This window comes from Elephantulus edwardii, unplaced genomic scaffold, assembly GCF_000299155.1.
Source record: "Elephantulus edwardii isolate Elephantulus edwardi_28Jun2011 unplaced genomic scaffold, EleEdw1.0 scaffold00185, whole genome shotgun sequence".
Taxonomy (NCBI): domain Eukaryota; kingdom Metazoa; phylum Chordata; class Mammalia; order Macroscelidea; family Macroscelididae; genus Elephantulus; species Elephantulus edwardii.
In genome coordinates, this window is record NW_006399935.1 from 4248422 (window position 1) to 4270435 (window position 22014).

Sequence of the window (22014 nt, forward strand, 5' to 3'; positions counted from 1 at the left end):
GTGGTGTTCCATCAAGTCAACTATGACTCATAGCAACTCTATTAACAAAGGCTCTGAACCTGTCCTGTCCTGAGCCAACATCACCATCACTGACACACCTGCCCCAGTGCCCCAGTCACTGTGTCGATCCATCTCATCCAGGGTCTTTCTCTCCTGCACTGACCCTCTACCCTTCCAAGCGTGCTGTCCTTACCCAAGGACTCCTGGCAACATGCTCAAAGTATGTGAGACGGGGCGTCTAAGTCCTTGCCTCCAAGGAGAAAACTGATTTTACCGTCTCCAGCTCAGACCCGTTTGTTCTCTTGGCAACCCATGCTATGTTCAAAACTCCAGCACCACAGCTCAAAAGTATCAATTCTTCTGTCCTTCTTAGCCAATGTCCAAGTCTGTGACGCACAGCAAGCAATTGGGAAGACCATGATCTGGATCAGGTGCACCTTAGTCTCTAGACTGACTGCCACTAGGCAGCAGTGATTTGATGGAGAAAAGACTGAGGTTGTTAATAATTTCAAGTTGCTCAGATTCACAGTCCATACCTTTGGCACCAGTAGTCAGGAAATCAAAAGACATATTGCATTGGGAGAGTCTGCTGTCAGTGACTTCTCCATTGCTAAGGAGTAATGATGTCAGTTTAAAGACTAAGGTGCACCTGAATCACGCCATTCTCTTTTCAATCACTTGCTATGCATTTGAAAGTTATACAGTGAATAACAGAAGAAAACCAATATATTTCAGTCGCAATGTTGGAGAAGAGTACAGAACATCCCCGTGGACTGCCAAAAGAACAAATCTGTCTTGGAGGAAATGCAACCAGCATGCCCCTTACAGACAAGGATGGTGAAACTTGATCTCACATGGTTTGGGCATTTGTTAGGTGAGAACAGTCCTTGGGAAAATGTAGCCTGCTTGGAAAGGTGAGGGGTCAGCAAAAGAGAGCAAAACCTTAAACAAGATGGATTGATACAGTGACTGTATCGATAGGTACAAGTGTATCACAGATGATGGAGATGGAACAAGATAAGGCAGGGGTCAGGCCCTTTATTCACAGGGTCTCTATAAATTGTAATCACCTGGACTCTGACCCTAACCCTTAACCCTAACCTAACAACACCAGCACCTACCAACAACCACACCAATATTGTGCTACCATCAATAATTACTATCTGTTATGGACTTAATTGTATTTCCCCAAGATACACAGACCATGAGGCAAGATCTTGATAAATGGAGAAAAGGTGGAAATTGTAAAATACTTCCTTTTACTGGGATCCACAATTAACTTGCAGCAGTGGTCAAGAAACCAGAAGGCATGCTGCGACGATGCGTGGGTTTGGGTTTGGATTGATGGCAGGCCCGTTCCCGTGGGTCTGCCATAGTGTTCCATGTCAGAGCAAACTGTAGCCCTGAACCATTGCCTGGCCTCCTTGAACATAGGCTTCAGGCACTGAAGCGGGTACCACAGTGGATGGGGAGGGGTGGGAGAAGCATGCTGCAGTGGGCAAATCTGCTGTTAAGGACCTCCAAAGCACTGGAGAGCAAAGATGTCAGTTTAAAGACTAAGGTGTACATTACCCAACCCATAGTATTTTCAGTTGCTTCATATGCATTTTGAAAGTTTGGACAACGAATAAGGAAGACCAGAGAAGAACTGATACCTTCCAGTTATGGTGCTGAAGGATATTAAATATACAATGTTATGTGCCATCCAGTCAGAACTGACTCTTACGGGGTTTTCAGAAGCTGTCAATCACTCAAAAGGAAACTTCCCACCTTTCTCCCAAATATACACTAGACCTCCAAAAGAATAAACGAATCTGTGTGGGAACAGATGCAGCCTGAGTGCCTTCGAGACAAGAATCGTGACATTTCATCTCCTATACTTTGGGCATGTTGTCAAGAGGGGCAATCCTTGAAAAAGGACACCGCGCTTGGAAAAGTGAAGGGTCAGAGAAGGAGAGGAAGACCCTCAACAAAACGGACTGATGCAGTGAAGACCCTCAACAAAACGCAGTGACCACAGCAGGGGCTGAAGCACCGTAGCCATTGTGAGGAAGGCCCCGGGACTAGACAAGGCTTTGACCTGTTCACACGAGGTCAGGAGGCGTCAGAGTCATCTTGACAGCACCTGACATCGACAACAAAAGGCTGTGTCACCGTGGCTTTGGCTTGGCCATGATCATCGACATTTTACAATTACCCTCCTTTGCCGAACTCTTCCTCCCTCAGGCAAGGTTTCTGCCTAAATTTCTGAGTTGCCTTGTCATTTATTCTCATGTGAAACCCACTGCTGTTGAGGTGATCTGATCCACAGTGGTCCTCCATTGGGTTTACGAGGCTGTATGTTCCTATGGGGGAAAACAGGCCATCCTTCTCCAGAGGAGAAGCTGCTTAAATCAAAACTGTCTACCTTTGGGCCAGTTATGTTAGTTATACCCTTATTACCACTGGGACCAATAGGCAAAGTCATGGTGGTGGTTGTTGTTATGTGCCATCAAGTTGCCTGAGACTCATAGCGACCCTATGTACAACAGCCCTAAACTCTGCTCTGTCTTGTGCCAATTGCACTGTCTCCAACACACACACCCATTACCGCAGTCACTGAATCAATCCACCTCATAGAGGGTCTTCCCCTCTTGCGCTGTCCCTCCACCCTCCCAAGCATGATGTCCTTCTCCAACGACTGGTCCCTCCTTGCAACATGTCAAAAGTATGTTAGACGGAGCTTCAGAATTCTTGACTCCAAGGAGCAGCCTGGTTTAACCCTCTCTTGGACGAACCTGTTTGTTTTCTTTGCAGTCCACGGTACCCTCAATACCCTTCTCCAGCACCACAGCTCAAAGGCATCAATTCTCCTCCTATTCTCCCTAGTCATTGTCCAGTTCTCTAATGCACAGCAAGTGATTGCAACGACCATGGCCTATATCAGGCACACCTTAGTCTCCAGAGTGACACCATTGCTCTTTAATAATTTGGAAAGGTCCCTAACAGCAGACTTTCCCATCACAATACATCTTTTAAGTTTCTGGCTGCTTGTGCCAAGAGTGTTGACTATGAAGCCAAGCAAACTAAAGCTGTGAACAATCTCAATCTCTTCACCATCCATCCTGATGCTGCCAATTGGCCCAGTGGTGAGAATCTTTGTCTTCTTGACATTGAGCCTCAATGTCCTTGACCCTCTGCAGCAAGTGCTTCAGGTCCTCCTCAATTTCAGCAAGCAGGGTTGTGTCATCTGCATAACGCAGATAGTTGATGAATCTTCCACCAATCCTGATGCCACACCTCTCCTCATACAGCGTCATGGTAGATGGAGAAAAAAACCTGAAATTGTTAATGTCTTCCTCTGACTTGGATCCACAATCAACACACTTTGTAGCAGCAGTCAGGAGACATATGGCACGGGGAAAGTCTGCAATCAGAGACCTCTCCAAATACTAAAGAGTTGTTACTGTTCTGTGCCATCGACTCACCTGTAACTCATAGCAACCCTACTTACAACAGCTCTGAAGCCTGTCCTGTCCTGAGCCAGTCTCACTGACTCCGACACACCTACCCCCATTGCCCTATTTACTGTATCAATCCACCTGATCCACGGACTTCCTCTCCTGCACTGTCCCTCCACCCTTCCAAGCATGATGTCCTTTCCAAGGACTGGTCCCTCCTGGCAACATGACCAAGTATGTGAGATGGAGCATCAAAATCCTAGCCTCCAAGGAGAAACCCGGTTTCACTCTCTCCAAGACAGACCTATTTGCTTTCTTGGTGGTCCATGGTATGTTCAAGACTCTTGTCCTGCAGCACAACTCAAAGTCATCAATTCTTCTTCTGTCATCCTTAGTCATTGTCCAGCTCTCTGATGCATAACATATAATTGTAAAGACCATGGCCTGGATCAGGCGCACCTTAGTCTCTAGACTGACATCATTGCTTCTCAGTACTCTAGAGAGGGCCCTGAAAGTTGATTTTCCCAGTGCAATTCGTCTTTTGGTTTCCTGATTGTTGGTGCCAAGAGTGTTTACTGTGGAGCAGAGCAAGCTATAACTGTTAACAACTTCAATCTCCTCTCCATCTATCATGATGCTGGCAATTGGCCCAGTGGTGAGAATCTTTGTCTTCTTGATGTTGAGCTTCAATCCATATTGAAGACTACAGTCCTTGACCTTCAGCAGTAAAGCACTTCAGGTCTTTCTCAGTTTCAGCAAACAAGGTGTGTCATCTACATAACATATGTTGTTGATGAATCTTCCTCCAATCCTGATACCGCATTCCTCCTGGACCAGGAGGCTGTTGTGCAAACAGAGCAAGAAAACACTGCATTGTTTAAAATTAAGAAGGGTATGTCTCTAAGCTGTATTCTCTCTCCATACCTATTCAATCTGTTGTTGTTATGTGCCATTGAGTTGCTTGCAACTCATAGCAACCCTATGTAAAACAGCTCTCAACCGTGCTCTATCCTGAACCAACCTTATTGCCTCTGACACACCTACCCCATTACCCTAGGCACTGAATCAATCCATCTCATCAAGGGTCTTTCTCTCTTGCACTGTTCCTCCACCCTCCCAAGTATGATGTCCCTCTCCAAGGACTGGTCACTCTTTGCAACATGCTCAAAGTATGTCAGACGAAGCTTCAGCATCCTTGCCTCTAAGGAGCAACCTTGTTTCACCCCCTCTAGGATGAACTTGTTTTTCCTCCTAGCAGTCCATGGTCCTAGCATCACACCTCAAAGGCATCAATTCTCCTTCTATCATCCCTAGTCATTGTCTATCTTTCTCACATATAGCAAGTAATTGCGAAGACTATGGCCTAGGTCAGGTTCACCTTAGTCTCCAGACTGACATCGTTGCTCTTCAGTACTCTGGAGAGGTCCCTGACAGCAGAATTTCCCAATGCAATTCATCATTTGATTTCCAGGATAATGATACCAAAAGTGTTGATTGTTGAGCCAAACAAACTGTATCTATTAACATTAAAGTTGTTGTTGCTGTTGTTAAGTGCTGTTGAGTCGTAGGTAACTCATAGTGACCCTATGAAGGAAAGTCCTCAATGCTTGTGTGTCTCCCATCCCCTCTCCAGGTTCATAGGGTTTCTAGAGGCAAGCTATTACGGAAGTGGATGCCACTCCTGCTTCCAAGCTTGTTTTAATTGGGGAGCTCCACCAAACACTGCCCACCATGGGTAACCAATTAACACATTTGACACATCAGTGTCACAGTGTTCAGCTTCACAGCAACCACAAGTTACTGCTGTACAGCAATTGCACACAGCAGGGCCGTACGACCTTTGGCTTGGTATACTGAGCAAATTATTCAAGAAGCCGGACTCCGTGAGGAGGAATGGGCACCAGGATCAGAGGGAGACTCATCAATAATCTGAGTTATGCAGATTACATAACTTTGCTTGCTGAAAGTGAAGAGGACTTGAAGCACTGTTTGCAGAAGATCAAGGAATGCAGTCTTCAGTATGGATTGCGTCTCAATGTCAAGAAAACAAAGATTCTTACCACTGGACCAATAGGCAGAATCATGATGGATGTGGAAGAGATTGAAACTGTCAACAACTTCTTCTTGCTTGGATCCACAATTAACAGCCTTGGCAATTGGACAATTAAAACAGACATTGGGGGGGAAGAAGAACGAACTAGGGGTGAGGGTGGAGAAAACAGTGCAACAATGAATGAATGGAAACCCAAAATCTCTGTAAATGTTTATGAAAATTAATAAAATATAATTATAGAAAAAACAAACAAACAATTAACAGCCTTGGAACCAGCAGTCAGAAAACAAGGAGACACATTGCCCTGGGAAAGTCTGCAGTTAGAGACCTCTCCTAATTATTGAGAAGTAATGATGTCAGCTTGAGGACTAAGGTGTGTCTGATTCAGGCCATGGTCTTTCCATCACATCTGAGTCAGGACAGGCTCACAGGGCAGCCGTAAGTCAGGACGGGCTCAGAGCAGTGAGCCTGGCTTTTTGGTTTACTGTTTCATTTTAAGACTTCACAGTTGTTGCTGTTTTTTGTTGTGGGTTTTGGGGTTTGTTTGGGTTTTGGGGGTGTGTGTGTGTGTCACCATCGAGTTAGATCCGACTGGCACAGAAGGAGATTGCCCCTCCATCTCCAGCATAGCATTTGGTGGATTCTAACTGCAAGCCTTCAGGATTGCAGCACAGCCTCTTGCCAATAGGCCACCAGAGGTCCCTTACAGTATTTTTTTATTGATTAAAGATCCTCTTCAAAGGGCAGTGGCTTTAGGGATTCGTCTGCTTCCATGGCTTAGAAGAAAGCCTAAGGTCCACAGAATTTGGAATTGTGCATATACTTTTTTTTTAATCAAGGTTCTTCTACAGGTTCTTGGATGGAATTGTCTGGTAATGGGAGTTGGGCACTATTTCACAGTTCTTCTAGTCTCATTGGCAAAAGAGGCCAGCGGGTTTTTCATTGGTTGGTTTTGGGAAGACAATTGCCAGCCCTTTCTTCCTCATTTAGAAGTTCTGCTGGAGTCTGCCCAGCATCACAGCAACGTGCCATCCTCCAAAGACAGACAGGGGGTGGCTGCATATAAAGTGCCTTCTAAGGGAATCGAACCCAGGTCTCCCACGTGGAAGGACAGAATTCTGCCACTGCCCCACCGCTGTCTGCTCTGACCTGCCCTCAGTGTAACAGATGCAGCCTCAACAGTTCCACCATCTCGGCCACAGTCATTCTCAACCCCTGCCTGGTCTCTGCTCCCCACCCGACATCCAGACCATCACCGTGTCCTGCTGATGGCCTTTGCTGCAGGTGATAGACTGACAGCCACATCCCACAGGACCCAGGCCTGGGTGAATTTTGATTTGGACCCAAAAGGACGAGATGACACATGGACTAGGAGCATGGAGGCGTCCACTCGCTGGCGTTCCGGCTTGGGTGTGGTTCATGCCCTCTTGTTGCTGTTGGAACCTGCTGCTTGCTGACCTTCCATGGACCTTCTAAGGTTGTCAATGCCAAGGGCAGGGATGGCTCGCCTTTCTTCCTTGGGGAGCTGATGGGTTGTGGGGGGTGTTAGCAGTTCAGTCCCCTGCGGACAGGTCACCAGGCTGCCTGTCACACACACGCTTTGGGGTTGTTTTCTGACTCAGTAACTCTCTGGGGCAGAGAACTACATAATAGCATGTCCGCAGTTGTAGACTGTCGTGTAAGCCGACCCGACATGCCCTGAGGAAGGGCTGGCAGGATTGCAGTGCGGCTGAGTGCTGTGTCCCAGGAAGGCGAGGGTTACAGACACACTTGACCTTAAACCTTGCAGATCCCCCTCATCTGTTGTTATTGGGGTGATTCTCAGGTGTTCCACATATCCCCTTAAAAACTCCAAGATATTAATCACGCCCAAGGCCCGAACAGTTTGGCCAGCCAGCTCACATGTAGGTCAAACCCATAGTGTTCAGTGCTCTAAAGAGACATGGATTTTCCACTGCCTGGGAGGGAGGTCAGCACCCTTTACCCCTATGTTGTCCCAAGAGTCAACTTTAAAAATTCAGGTTTTTGTCCTTTTCTAAGGCTTCCCAGAGCTCCAGTGTCACAGGGGTTAAAGCATCTGGCTGCTAAGCAAAAGGTGGGCAGTTCAAACCCACCAGGTGCGCCACAGGAGAAGGATGAGGCAGGTGTTCCTGGGGAGATGACAGCCCGGGAAGCCCCGGCGTCTTCTGCTCTGTCCTGCAGGGTCTCCACGTGACAGCAGCAGCTCTGCTGTGTGTACAGCTGAGCTAACGAAGAGGCCTGCAGTTCAAGCCCACCAGCGTCTCCGAGGGAGAGGGAAGGGCGGCCTCTTATCATTACAGCCCTGGCACCCCGTGGAGGGTCACCGAGGATCAGAACCAACACGAAGCCAGTGCTTCTGGTTTTACGGGCGCAGAAAAATGGAAGCAAAACCAACAGCGTCCAAATCTACAGACCTAGGGCAGCTCTGGTGGCCTAGTGGCAAGACGCTGCACTGCAATCCCAGAGGCACACGGTTCAAATCCACCAGATGCTCTGCTGGAGGAGGGGGAAATCTCCTCCTGTACCTGTCAGATCTGATTTGACGGTACACGTAAAAATAATATAATTTTTTTAAAAATCTACAGACCTGTAGCTGCGTTCCAGTTGTTGGTCTCATAGTTGTAAGCAAAACCTCTCTACATACCTGTGGCTGCGTTCCACTTGTTGGTCTCATAGTTGTAAGCAAAAACTTTCTGGTTTATCACGAAAAGCAGGACCGTGCCGGCAAAATGGGCTGACGTAACCACTGGCGAGCTCACCTGGAAATAATGGTCAGAAAAACGGCCATCAGGAGCCTCTTCTGACAGCAGGTCAAAGGGCGGTACTGTCAGTCACAAGTTGAGGAAGCACCCCTACTGGCAGTGGTTAAAGCACTCAGCCACTCACAGGAAGGTGGGCCAGTCAGACCAACCAACCAGCCACCCAGCGGGAGAAGGATGTGGCAGTCGGCTTCTGTCATGGAAAGTCCCCCCGGGCAGCTCTGCCTTGTCCTTCAAGGTCACTGTCCTCCACTGAACTGTGTCCCGTTTGTATGTGTCATCTCCCATACTTCAGGCATGCTGCGAGGAGAAGCTGTTCCTTGAAGAGGTGGAGGGCGGGTGCAGGAGAGGAAGACCCTCAATCAGGTAGCTTCACACAGTGACTGGGGCGGTGGGCGTGAGTGTGTCAGAGACTCTGAGGACAGGGAAGGGCTCGGGTCTGTTCTTCATAGGAGTTGTATTTGACTTGACAGCAGCTAACAGCAACACACCACCAACAGTGCAGGAAGATGAGCCCCCAGGTTAGAAGGCTCTCAAAGCAGAGCGGTTGTGACCATGGACTTGAGTAGATCAGTAATGGTCAATGGCACAGGACTGGTAACACTTTATTGTGCTAGTGACACTTTATTGTGAGTAGGGGCCAGCTTGAGGCAGTGAACGAGGGTAGGAAGGGCCTGGAGGCCAAGATGTCAGGAAGGGGTTCAGAGAGGAGGACAGGGATGAGGCAGATGGATAGGGAGGAGCAGAGGGCGCCCACACTGTGGGCCTGGACTGAGAAGCGGCCGGAGGAGGCTGTGCACGTGTGGTGAGCACTCAGGGATACCGGTCTTTCCCTGAAGCCAGTCTCCCCCTCTTAGCAGTAGGGGCGAGGGAAGTCACCTCCTCTTGTTATTGTATGAATTATGCCCCTCCAGAAGTAGATGTAATGAGCCCTGGTGGTTCACTGATTAAGCAAGCTATTTGGAAGGTGGGCAGTTCGAATCCACCTCAGGGAGAGGAAGCGAGAGTTGGTTTCTGTTGAGTCTAAATAAAACCCAAGCCTCCTCTCAGCAACTCGGAGTCACTGCAGAGGCCAAGGGACAACTAAGAGTCCTGTCGGGTCCGTAGTGAGGCAGAGTGCCACAGCTTTCTCCGCAGGAGCAGGTGGCAGTGACCGACCAACCTCTCAGCAGCAGAGGGCTACACCCACCGCGACACCTTGGATTCCACCCAGACTCACAGCCTAGGCAACACGACGAGTCAGGGCTAACCCACGCCTCGGGGTCCCCGTGAATCAGAATCAACTTGACAGCCACAGATTTACTGTATCTGTTGACAGCCTGGCCCCTGTACCTGGAAATCTAATTGTGTTTGGAAACAAGATCTTAGCACATTATAGCAATTCTATAATACCACTATTTTATATGCTATATAATTAATAACTATATTATCTAGATATAATATAAAGGCACTTGACTGTGTGGATCACAACAATTTGTGGCTAACCTTGAGGAGAAGGGGAATCCCAGAGCATCTGATTGGGTCCATGCAGAACCAACACTTGGACCAGGAGGCAGTCATCAGAACAGAACAGGGAAAGCGTGGTTCAAAATCAGGAAAGGAGTGCGTCGGGGATGTGTTCTGTCTCCTTACCTTTCCAGCCTCTATGTGGAACAGGTCATTTGGGAGGCTGGGCTTAATGAGGAGGAGTGTGGCATCAGGATTGGAGGAAGGCTCAACAACCTGTGATATGCAGATGACACAACCTTGCTTGCTGAAACTGAGGAGGACCTGAAGCACTTGCTGCAGAAGGTAAAGGACTGTAGTCTTCAATATGGATTGAAGTTCAACATCAAGACGACAAAGATTCTCACCACTGGGCCAATTGGCAGCACCATGATAGATGGAGAAGAGATGAGGTTAACAATTACCGTTTGCTCAGCTCCACAGTCAATACTCTTAGCACCAGCCGTCAGGAAATCAAAAGATGAATTTCGTTTGGGAAGTCTGCTGTCAGGGAACTCTACAGAGTGCTGAGGAGAAATGATGTTAGTCTGGAGACATGTTATGCATCAGACAGCTGGACCAAGACAGAAGAAGAACGGACGTCTTTGAGTTGTGGTGCTGGAGAGGAGTATTGAACATACAATGGACCACCAGGAGAACAAATAAGTCTGTTTTGGAGAGGGTGAAACCAAGTTTCTCCTTGGAGGACAGGATTTTGAAACTTTGCCTCACATACTCTGAGCATCTGGCCAGGAGACCAGTCCTTAGAGAAGGACATCATGCTCAAAATGGTGGAGGGACAGTGCAGGAGAGGAAGACCCTGGGTGAGATGGATTGATACAGTAACTGGGGCAATGGGGGAAGGTGTGTTGGAGTCAGTGAGACTGGCTCAGGACAGGGCAGGCTTCAGAGCTGTTGTACACAGGCTCACTATGGGTTGCAGGCAACTTGACGGCACATAATGACAACAACATCAGCTATATCAATACACAGGAAAGCTGAGTTCAATATGTTGAAAGTCTTTGTTGTATGACCGAGGCTACATTCAGGAAGAACAGGTTCTGCCCAAATCCAAGCACTCTGGGTCATGCTGTTGTCAAATGCCCTAAGTGGCCTTTAGTTGTGGTGACCCCACATGACAGACTAGAGAGGCCCTGGAGTACTGCTAGGCTGTGCTTTTTATGGGACATGTTGCACTAGGAAAATCAGTTGAAAAATAAAACAAACAAACAAACCAAAAAATCAACAACCCTCTTTAAAGTGTTAAAAGGCAAAAATGCCACTTTGAGGGCCAAGGTGCATCTGAGCCAAGCCAGAGTATGTTGACTCATCCACACGCACGCAAGTCCAGCCAGTGAATAAGGAAGAATGAAGACCTGGTACATTTTGACGTTGGTGAGGAATACGGAGTAGACCACGCGTGACTTAGTCTCATAGTCCGCTAAGAAGACAAAGGTTCCTACCATCACACTGATGGGCAACATCACGATATGTAAAAGGCAAGACTGGAACTCTCAGTGATTTCATCTTACTTGGATCCACAGTCAGCACCCTTGGCACCAACAGACAGTAGATCAGGAGATGTATTACACACAGGAAGTCCATTGTCAAGGACTTCTCCCAAATATTGAGGAACAATCTGTCAGTATGAAGACTAAGGTGCCCTTGATTTGGACCACGGTCTTTTCAGTCACTTGCTATGCATCTGAGAGCTGTGCAACAAATCAGGATAACAGAAGAGTCGATGCCTTTGATTCTGTGATGTTGGAGAAGAGTACGACTAAATTGTCTATGGACTGCCAGAGAACAAGCAGATATGTCTTCGAAAAGATGCAGCCAGAGTGCTCCTTGGAGGCAAGGAGGGTAGACTTGGTCTCACAAACTTTGGGCATGTTGCTAGGAAAGGCTGTTCCTTGAAAAGGACGTCGGGTTTGGAAAGGTCAGCAAAAGAGGGTAAGATTCCCAAAGAGATGGATTGACACAGTGACTGCAGCAGTGGGTTCTAGTGTGTCAGTGATAAGGAGAATGGCTCAGGACAAGACAGGGGTCAGGTCTGCTATTCATAGTGTTCCTGTGACTCGAACATGACTCAGTGGCTCTTACCAACAACAGGAACCAAGATGCTGCTTTGGGCTAACAAAGTGCTCTAAGCATCTTTAAGAGACCCAGCTAAAAATCAACACCTCGATTAAGGTATTCTCAAACAATGCCTATAACTGAATATTACTGATCGTTATTGTTGTTTGCTACTAGTTTCCCCTGAGTCAAAAACAGCTCATAGAGACCCTGTAAAAAAAACAGATCAAAGCCTTGTGCTAGCCTGCAATGTGCTTCAGATGAAGTAAATGACTACCTGCATCGAATAAGGGATGGTAAACGGGATGATACTGCTGTCAAAGTTGTCCGTGGTAAAAAACACGTGTCCTCTGAAAGAAACAAAAAAAAAAACAAACACAAACCAAGGTAAATTAGCACCACCTCACACAAGAGCAGCAACAAAACCACAATGAAGACACTTTAAACATGTTCCATTCAAAAGAAGAAAATTTTAAAAAATTAAAAAATAAAAAAAACCCACATGTTCCATTCAATCAGCATTCCTTTATCACTAGGAACCTCATAGGTAGGTGCTCGCTCATTGTTTTGCTGTTGTTGCTGTAAAACGTTTCTATATAGAACTCACTGCCACCAAGTGAGAGCCAACTCACAGCTGACCCTCCAGGTTCCCAAGGCTGTAAATCACACAGGAGGAGACTGCTCACCTTACTCCCTCCAAGTGACTGTTGGATTTGAACTACCCAAGAGCCCTGGATGTGAGTTAGCAGTTCAACTCCCTTTGAACTATCCTGCCAGAGCTCACGCATGTGGTCTCTCTCGCTCTCTCCCTCTCTCCCTCTCCCTCCCTCCCCCTCTCTCTCTTTCTCTATCCCACCCTTTCTCTTTCTCCCTCTCCCTCCCTCCCTCCCTCCTTCCCTCCCTCTTTTCTGTGTGAGTACATATAAAGAGGAGTTGTCAAGAAAATTATTTGTGCAGTTGTAGATGCTGGCACGTCCCAGATCTGTGGTTCAGGCATCAGGCTGGAGGCTTCTAACACATAGAACAGAGGAAGCTGACAAATCCAAGGCAGGCAGGCAGGCAGGACGGCAGGCTGCAGGCTCATAGGTTGTATTCAGCAGTTACGTATCATCAAGTTGGAACTGAAGCATAGCTGACCCTCCAGTGCGCTTTCAGAGTCTGTAAGCCACGAGGCAGGAGACTGTCCATCTCCCATGGAGCAGCTGCTGGACTCACACTGTGTACTTTTGGTTGTCAGTGCAGCTCCTTATCCCTGTGTGAACCACCGAGTTGGAACTGCCCCATAATTGACGCTGTGGCAGGTTTTCAGAGGCAATTAATCGCATGAGGGGAGATTTCCCATTCTTCTCCAGTGCCTTACCACTAGGCCACCAGATATACAGATCCTCCTCCCCCAAAACGCAAGTCACACACCTCAGGAAACTTCCACAACTGCTGATTGGCCAATCACATCAGATCACGGTAAAGGAGATGACTGTTGTTGTTATGTGCCGTTGAGTTGCCTGCAACTCAATGGCGACCTTATGTACAACAGCCCTATAACCTACTCCATCCTGTGTCAATCTTATTGCCTCTGACACACCTACCCCCATTACCCAAGTCACTGAATCAATCCACCTCATAGAGGGTTTTCCTCTCTTGTGCTGTCCCTCCACCCTCCCAAGCATGACGCCCCTCTCCAAGGACTGGTCCCTCCTTGCAAAATGTCCAAAGTATGTCTAACAAAGCTTCAGAATCATTGCCTCCAAGGAGTGTTCTGGTTTCACCTTCTCTGGGGTGAACCTGTTTGTTCTAGCAATCCATAGTATATTCAATACTCTTCCCCAGCACCACAACTCAAAGGCATCAATTCTCCTTCTAGCATCTCTAGCCCAGCAAACCACTGCAATCGTGACCCACATCAAGCTAACGCACATGGGGGTAAATGTTCAATGTTTTGTTCTCTTGTGCACAGGTCCCCCCAGGCTGGAGCACCTAACCCCACCACTAATTCCTATGTGATTTGTCTCGGTTACTTCACTGCTGTCTTTCTCTTTTATCCTCTGACCCCAGGCCAGCAGCCAGCAATGCAGGGCAGAAAGGGCTTCACGGATGTTTGCGAGATCAACGAAGAAGGGCAATTCAAAGCTGTTCATTAAAAAAATAAGTAACAATATGTAACAATGGCAACTTACCCTAAATACACAGCCAAGTTTTCCTTGCAAGGATGTTTAATCAAGCTTGTGGTTTTAGAATCAAAATACAGCACTTTCTAGAGAGAGAATCACAAAGTATCAGTAATAATCATAATCATAATAAACACCTGACAAAAAGGTTCCTATTGTGCAAAGTTAGACATTCAAAGGGTGAGGTAGGACTATGGTGGGTAGGACTATGGTGGGTGAGTAATGAACACAGTGCCTGGTCTGAGTTTTGTTCTTGGAGGAAGCTGAGTCAAGTATAAACAAGAATTCCATGTTTGTTTGTTTGTTTGAACAATGATGAGATACAAATGGATGAAGAGATGGAGGAAGGATACTCTCACGAGCAAAGATATATATGAAGACCCCCAAATGGGAGATTAAATGGTATGTCCAAGTCACTAAAAAACAACAACAACAAAACCCCAAGAAGTCTCAGTATTATTTTTGCCACATCCCGTAAATCTGTAATTGTTGATTGCCATCACGTCAGCATAACTCATAGCGACCCTATGAACAAAAGGCCTGAAGCGTTTTTATAACTATCATCACTTATCAAATTTCATAGTTTCCAAAGGTATGTTGTTTAGGAAGTGGATGCCAACACCTGCTTAAAAAAAATAAAACTATAATTAGGTCAAATTTGCTGAAACTGAAGAGGACCTGAAGCACCTGCTGCAGAGTGTCAAGGACTGCAGCCTACAATATGGATTGAGGCTCAATGTCAAGAAGACAAAGATTCTCAGCACTGGACCAATTGGCAGCATCACAATGGATGGTGAAGAGATTGAGATTGTACACAGCTTTAGTTTGCTTGGCTCTGTAGTCAACAGTCTTGGTACCAGCAGCCAGGAAATTAAAAGGCTCATTGCCATGGGAAAGTCTGCTGTTAGGGACCTCTCCAAAGTACTGAAGAGCAATGGTGTCTCTCTGGAGACCAAGGCACGTCTGATACAGGCCATGGTCTTCACAATCATTTGTTATGCATCAGAGAGTTGGACAATGACCAAAGAGGATAGAAGGAGAATTGATGCCTTTGAGCTGTGGTGCTGGAGAAGAGTATTGAGAATACCATGGACTGCTAGGAAAACAAACAGATTTGTCCTGGAAAGGGTTAAACTGGGTGACTCCTTGGAGGCAAGGATTCTGAGGCTCCGTCTAACATACTTTGGACATGTTGTGAGGAGAGACCGGTCCTTGGAGAGGGACATCATGCTTGGGAGGGTAGAGGGACAGCGCAGGAGAGGAAGGCCCTCTATGAGGTGGATTTATTCAGTGACTGGGATAATTGGGATGGGAGTGTCAGAGACAGTGTGATTGGCACAGGACAGAGCGGAGTTTAGGGCTGTTGTACATAGGGTCGCTATGAGTCGCAAGCGACTCGACGGCACATAACAACAACAACAACAATATGTTAAAAACAAAAATAAAAGTCTCACAGAGTAATTCGTTACATCTCATCATCCCTTATTCATACCACTGTTTATTTAGAGATTCTCAGGTATTTGAGATTGAACTCCCCTGAAGATGGTTTGCAAAAGCAGCTACCCCTTCTGAAGTAACAATGTCAAAAAGAAACTCTTTAAATCTATGAAATTGTTTCCTTTTGCATTTGAACCACAGTTCATGGTGATACAGTCTTTCCAGTGGCACTACATTTTATCAACAAATGCTTTTGGAAATCTACCAAATAGTGGGAAAGACAGCACAAAATAAAAATACAGAAGGGCTGAATTTTACACCCGGTCTTGCAATTTAGCTCAAGCCGCCGAGCGGCTTCCAGCCAGCTTCTAAATATATCATCAAGTGACATAGGAAAGACATATTTCCTGGGGAGGATTTTGTGAGGATTAAATAAAATATGGTTAAAAATCCTGACACAGCACTGGCCCGAAAATTAGTAGCAGATTTTAGTTCCAACCTTCTCATCATATATTAAAAAATCCAACAACACAACAAATAAAAAGGCAAAGAAATGATGGCTAAGTCCACACTACATACCCCAGGAATTTTCTTGTCCATAGCAAACACTTTTCCTGTCCTCACTGTGTGGCTACTAGAGGCAAGCCGTAAGAGAAATCATCTGTCAGTTCTCACTGATTATTCAAGGTGAATGGCATGGGTCTGCCTTATCAGGTCCCCTGTAGGTGAAGTCGAGGGTACTCTTTCTGGAGTTTGTGGAGTTAGAGGGCCCCTTGAAAAATCCGATGACTACATGCCCTCTCCTGTTGTTGGGTGCTGTCAGGTTGATTCCAACTCACAGCCACCCCACGAGACAGAGCAGTTGCCCTACAGCCTTTCCCAGGCAGTACTCTTTATGTGAGCAGATCATTGCCAGAGTGTCCTCTCACACAGGCTGAGGGTGGGTTCAAACCATCAACCTTTTGGTCAGCAGCCACGTGCTTAACCATTGTACCACCAGGACCTCTTGTTGCATTATTGTCATGGACTGTCAAGTTGGAATGGACCCATAGCTGACCCTCCAGCTGGTTTTCAAAGGCAGTAAACCCAACGGAAGGAGATTGCCCATCTTTCTCCTATTGAGCAGCTGGTGGATTTGAACCACATGCCTTTGGGTTGGCAGTGCAACTCCTTACCACTAAGCTACCACAGCTCCCGTTTTGGTCTCTTAGAAATAGATATAACAAAAATGTAGATAAAATTCTCAAGAGTACTTAAAAGCTAATTCAGTGTCCAGATTAGAAACTCCTGCCTAGACTTACTTTTTATATAGATTTGAGATATAGATTTTTTATAGATATATTCCCCACCCAGAAGGGGGCTGGGGCTGAAAGAACAATAGTAATTTGTAAATGGAATTCTGAATCCAAATCATTTGGAAGCCAGTTGTCCTCTCTTCAAAGTCACATTGACTCTGTCATGACAACAACTTTGGTCCATCGAGTTTTCAGTGACTGATTCAGAAGATCAGACTTTCTTCCATGTGCCTTGGGTCGACTTAAACCTTCAAACTCTGGTTGCTGATGTTAACCACCCAGGGAAGACAGAATAATAGCAAATGTCCCTGGTTCCCAAGTCCAGAACTAGCAAGATGATCCTGAGGTAGACAATGGCCAGACTGCGAGTAAAGTCCCCAGGGGACAATGCCTACAGTAGTTTTTTGATTGCTCAACTAGAGCAACAGGACTTGTAGTCCAGGGATACCATGAAATATCCTAAATCCACAGGATAGCACTCACAACAGAGAAAGATTCAGCCTCCAACGTTGGTTGTGCTGCTGCTGAGAGATTTGAGGCTTCATCATGGAGGAAAGGCAACCAGCCTGGCTGAGGAGCCTGGATTTCCTCCCATGAGCCAGGGGAGGGGAATAACTGACAGATGAATTCGTCTTTAAATAAAACCTCTTGATCTCTGGCTGGGAAATGAATAGAAGCGCAAAGCCTAGGATAGCTATGGTGACTTAAAGGGACTGGCTTGGGAGTCTGGGTTTTGAAGTAGAAATGGGAAGGCTTGGAGATGGGCCAGCAGCCTTGGGTGCACATCGGGAGTAAAAGTACGTGGTTCGAATCTACCAGCCATTCCCACTCCACGGTAGAAAGATGACGCACTCTTGCTTCTAGAAAGATTTACAGCTTGGAAACCCAACTGACCACTTCTACTCTGTACTTGAGGGTCCCTAAGAACTGTCTGGGGACTCCGCCTCGTCCTCCCGGCAGCACCCCACACTGGGAGACCAGCCCCCACCTGCACAAGTTAAACGCTCTGCCCAGAGGCCAGAGCTGCAAGGTCATCGCCACCAGCATCAGCACCAGCATCTCGCTGCCTTCACCCAAGGCCATCAACAGACGTGGGCCTGCGTCCCAGACTGCGCATGCGCTGGGCCCCCTTCCTGCGCATTATCAGAATCACGCTCCCAGAAACGACGTTTGCAACAAAAACCGTTCACCTTCTAGTGCCCTGGCGTGTATAACCTACACTCTCGTGACCCAAAGAGGTGAAGGTGACAAGAGACTGCGAAGCTGGCCCGCCGCGGGGCGTGGAGCTCGCGTCCCCCTCCTCCAGGCCCCGCCTCCCCGCTTCCCTCCAGGCCCCGCCTCCCCGCCTCCCTCCAGGACCCGCCTCCCAGCTCTCGTCCCGGCCCTGTCCCCCGCGCGCCTCCAGGCCCCGCCTCCCCGCACTCCTCATAGCCACGCCCCCTCTGGAGCTCCAGGCCCCGCCCCCTGTGGCGCTCCATGCTCTGTCCCCCGCGCGCCTCCAGGCCCCGCCTCCCCGCACTCCTCATGGCCACGCCCCCTCTGGAGCTCCAGGCCCCGCCCCCTGTGGCGCTCCAGGCCCTGTCCCCCGCGCGCCTCCAGGCCCCGCCTCCCCGCACTCCTCATGGCCACGCCCCCTCTGGCGCTCCAGGCCCCGCCCCCTGTGGCGCTCCAGGCCCTGTCCCCCGCTCTCCCCCAGGCCCCCCCTCCCCGCGCGGCCACAGTGAACGGCCCGGGCGTCACGTTCACCGCGGCTCGCCCGACGCGGGTTAGTGACGCAATTTCCGCGCGTCGCCAGGATGGCCGGGCCATGGCGGCGGGCGCAGGCTGCGTGCGACTGTGGGGCGCAGCGCGGTGCTGGGCACTCCGACGGCCACTTCTGGCCTCCGCGTTGGGACGGGCCCCAACTGCCTCCGAAGCCTGGCTGTCCAGGGGCCGGCGAGCCTGCGACGCCTCTCTCCCCTGGCCGCTGCAGGGGAGAAGCCCCGGGGCCCCTGGTCAGTGGCGGGGACTGTGGGAGGGCAGTAACCGCGGCGGCGGCAGCGGCTCGTTCTCGGGCAGTGAGGACGCCTCCGAGGGCGGCGCGGAGGACGGGGCCGCGGGCCCGGGGGGCAGCGCGGGCGGCGGAGAGGGTCCCGTGATAACGGCGCTCACGCCCATGACCATCCCGGACGTGTTCCCGCACCTGCCGCTCATCGCCGTCACCCGCAATCCCGTGTTCCCGCGCTTTATCAAGATTATCGAGGTAATGAGAGCCCCTCGGCCTCCGTGTCCCCGCTTCTGCCGGCAGCGGGTCGAACCGAGGGTCCACTTAGCGCCTCGGCTCAGCGCAGCTTTCTCAGACACGGAGCTTGTCGAAGCCTCAAGTTCCAATTCCTGACGTCTCACTCTCTAGGATCCCGTAGGGTCACTGTCAGAGGCAAGGAGTCGAGCCCAGTAGATGTAGGACTCTATGGAATCGCACTGGGAATCCCAGCCCTAGAAATCGGTGCGGGCAGAGGTCCGAGGGTTATTGCAACCCGCTTGCATTGCTGGGGAATCTTAGTAAATGTTTCGCAACATCTCCCCCAGGCGGTCAGTCTTGTGGCTGGTAAGCTTTGTGAGAGGACTTGATTCCCTAAAAACTCTTTGAGGCTTCAGACCTTGGAACTACTGGCACCCTGTCTTTTATGCTCTCTGTTTTATCTCAAAAAATGGGGGGGGGGGAACACAACACCTCTTTATTTGAATACTTGGGCCAGACATTGTCCTGCAGATCAGTGACACTACTGGTGAACAGGATGGGCCACATTCATTCTAAAAGGAAGAGAGTAGCGATAAACAAGACTACTAAGTGCATGGCAACCTGTAAGAAGGCAGCACTGAGGAGTAACAGCAGTATTTGGTACAGGAGTCTTCAGAAGGCGGATGAGATGGAAGCAGTTTAAACATTCAACAAAGTGTGCTTTGTGTGTGTGTGTGAGAGAGAGAGAGATTTGAGTGCAAGTTCGCAGAGCAAATTGCCTTTCTGTCCAGCCATCCCTACACATTTTGTTTTACCTGAACAACAACACCCTCAACGGAATCACACTTCTCCCACTTCCTCCCTGTAATTCTCATTTCCACTGACCCCTTCTCTCCTGCCCCTTCCTGCCTTCAGAGCTTTGTCCTTGAACAACTACACCACTTTGGACTTTCTGTTATTTTTTTTTTTTTCCTAAAGAGAAAATTCCTCCGTGGTGTTACTGGTCACCTTGTAAGCCTGAATAGTGTTTGAAAGTTGAGCCATCTAGGTAGCCTTGCTCAGGTTCAAAGTATGATTTGTTGTGTGCCATCAAGTCAGAACCAACCCAAAGCTGACCCTCCAGCCCGTTTCAGAAAGCAGTGAATAGCCTGCGAGGAAAAGCAGCCGTCTTTCTCTGGAGGGGCAGCTGATGAATTCAAACCGCTTACCTTAAAGTGTGTCGGAGGCAAGGAGATTGACTCAAGCTAGGCCAGGGGTCAGAGCTGTGTTCATAGGGTCTCTGTGAGTCGTAGTCAACTCTCGCCTCTCCCTAAAAGGGGACAGGAAGGAGGAGGGACAAGAAGAAAGTCAAAGTCCCCCGCAAGACTTCTGCTCTCGGGGCCTGTCAGCCTCTGTTCAGCGACCCAAGGTTGCAAGGTGGTGGGGTGCTTGGGACCCCTGGCTCCTAACAACAACCGCCTTAAAGTGTGATGAACCTTAAATCTGGGGAGAATCAACAAAGTATTCTTAAACTTTGGCCACATAACAAGGAGAAAACAAGTCAAACAGTCTCAGTGCATAGGGCAAGAGACAGTAAGCAAATAAGATCCTATCAAACTAAGAGCAAGCTTGGGACGATGTAATAGGAAGTAACCCATGGCAGGATGAGAGCTTTCAGGGTCAGAAGGACCTGCCCAACCCCCTCCTCCTCCTGGTCTTGGTTTTTTTCCCCTTTTAAACTGACGTGGAAACTAGGCTGGGGTGGAATAAAATTATCTGTTAAAGACATCAACAAGGTCACTAGTGAGTCAGCTCTGCCCTTGTGCTCCTGCACTGCCCAGAGAGTCCTGAAGCGGAGGCCGGGCAGCTCGGTTAGAGAAGGCATTAACAGGCTTCCAGGTCCTCCTCTGGCCCCGGATTTTAGTCAGAGCCTGGCCTCCTACCTTTTGTTTCCCTCCCCTTGCCAAAGGGGTGCATCATCCTGGTGGTGCTGCATGACCAGGATGATGCGTGGCACGGGCAGAGCAAGCTCCTTCCTAGTCCATCTCCTAGTTCCAGAAATCCATGTAGTATATTGTCCTCGAATAGAGGGCATATCAGGTGTTAAACTGATAAAAACACATACTACACTTGAGCTTAGCCAAAAGGCCGAGAAGCGATGGTCAGCCACCTTTGAAAACTTCTTAAAACATGCTTCTCCCCGATAACTGCTATTCTGATCACATTGCCTTCAAGTCGGAACTGACTCAGCTGACCATCCAGTGAGTTTTCAGAGGCTGTACATAGCACTGGAGGAGATTGCACGTCTTTATCCTGCTAGTGGATTTGAACTGTCTACCTTTGGGTTGGCAGCACAACTCCTTTCCCACTAGGCCACGCGGAGGCGCCGTGAATTGTTGGCAGTGGGTCCTGAAAGAAACCAGCTGTCAGACTCCCCATTTTCAACCCACAAGATGCTTGCCCAGAGATGCCGAGGTCCCACCACCTGTGCGAGACGGGGAAAGTGAGATGAGCTGGCAGCCTGAGCGCTCCATGACTGGTGAAGGAGGGACAGTGTGGTTAGGGAGCAGCTCCCACTGAAAACGAAGGAAGTCAGTGCCTGTGGGTGGGCCTTCCCCAAATTAGGCACGGTTAGCACTGCCTTTTCAACATTAATAAGAGCAGGAGGGTTTGGATTTTCAAGCAATCACGTTTTGCCAAAAATGTTCTTGAAAATGGATGTTGAGTTCACTTCTCTTTTTTTTTTAAAATTGAACAATATCTTTTTTTTTGGGGGGGCATGTTTTAATGAGGAACCAGGCCATGGAGAAAGACATCAGGCCGGGAAAGGTAGAGTCAGTGAAAGAGGAAAACCCTCAATAAGATGATAGATACAGTGACTACCACTGTACTTCAGTGGACTTGAGCATGACAGAGATCAAGAAGATGGGCAGGAGAGGGCAAGGTTCAGATATGTTGTTCATATGGGCACCCTGAGTCGTAATAGACTCATAGTGGAATCTAACAACAACAATTTTATAAACACCTAGAATCTGTTGATAGATCAATTGGGCAGCATCATAATATTTAAGGAGATAAACATA

At 48.4% G+C, this 22014-nt stretch overlaps 2 protein-coding genes across 2 annotated transcripts in view; one reads left to right on the forward strand and one right to left on the reverse strand.

Annotated features, from left to right (window-relative positions):
- The window catches only part of CATSPERD (catsper channel auxiliary subunit delta), a 119768-nt gene extending 101978 nt beyond the window's left edge, over window positions 1-17790 (reverse strand). Inside the window, exons 1-5 of the mRNA XM_006896432.1 lie at window positions 17720-17790; window positions 16016-16070; window positions 14009-14085; window positions 12112-12184; window positions 8159-8273 (exon numbers count right to left, since the gene is read on the reverse strand). Of these exons, the coding sequence (XP_006896494.1) occupies window positions 8159-8273; window positions 12112-12184; window positions 14009-14085; window positions 16016-16070; window positions 17720-17790 (391 nt within the window). The remainder of the gene's footprint in view (window positions 1-8158; window positions 8274-12111; window positions 12185-14008; window positions 14086-16015; window positions 16071-17719) is intronic.
- Window positions 17791-18527: 737 nt separating this feature from the next.
- The window catches only part of LONP1 (lon peptidase 1, mitochondrial), a 19822-nt gene continuing 16335 nt past the window's right edge, over window positions 18528-22014 (forward strand). Inside the window, 3 exon segments of the mRNA XM_006896369.1 lie at window positions 18528-18620; window positions 18622-18702; window positions 18704-18973. Of these exon segments, the coding sequence (XP_006896431.1) occupies window positions 18528-18620; window positions 18622-18702; window positions 18704-18973 (444 nt within the window).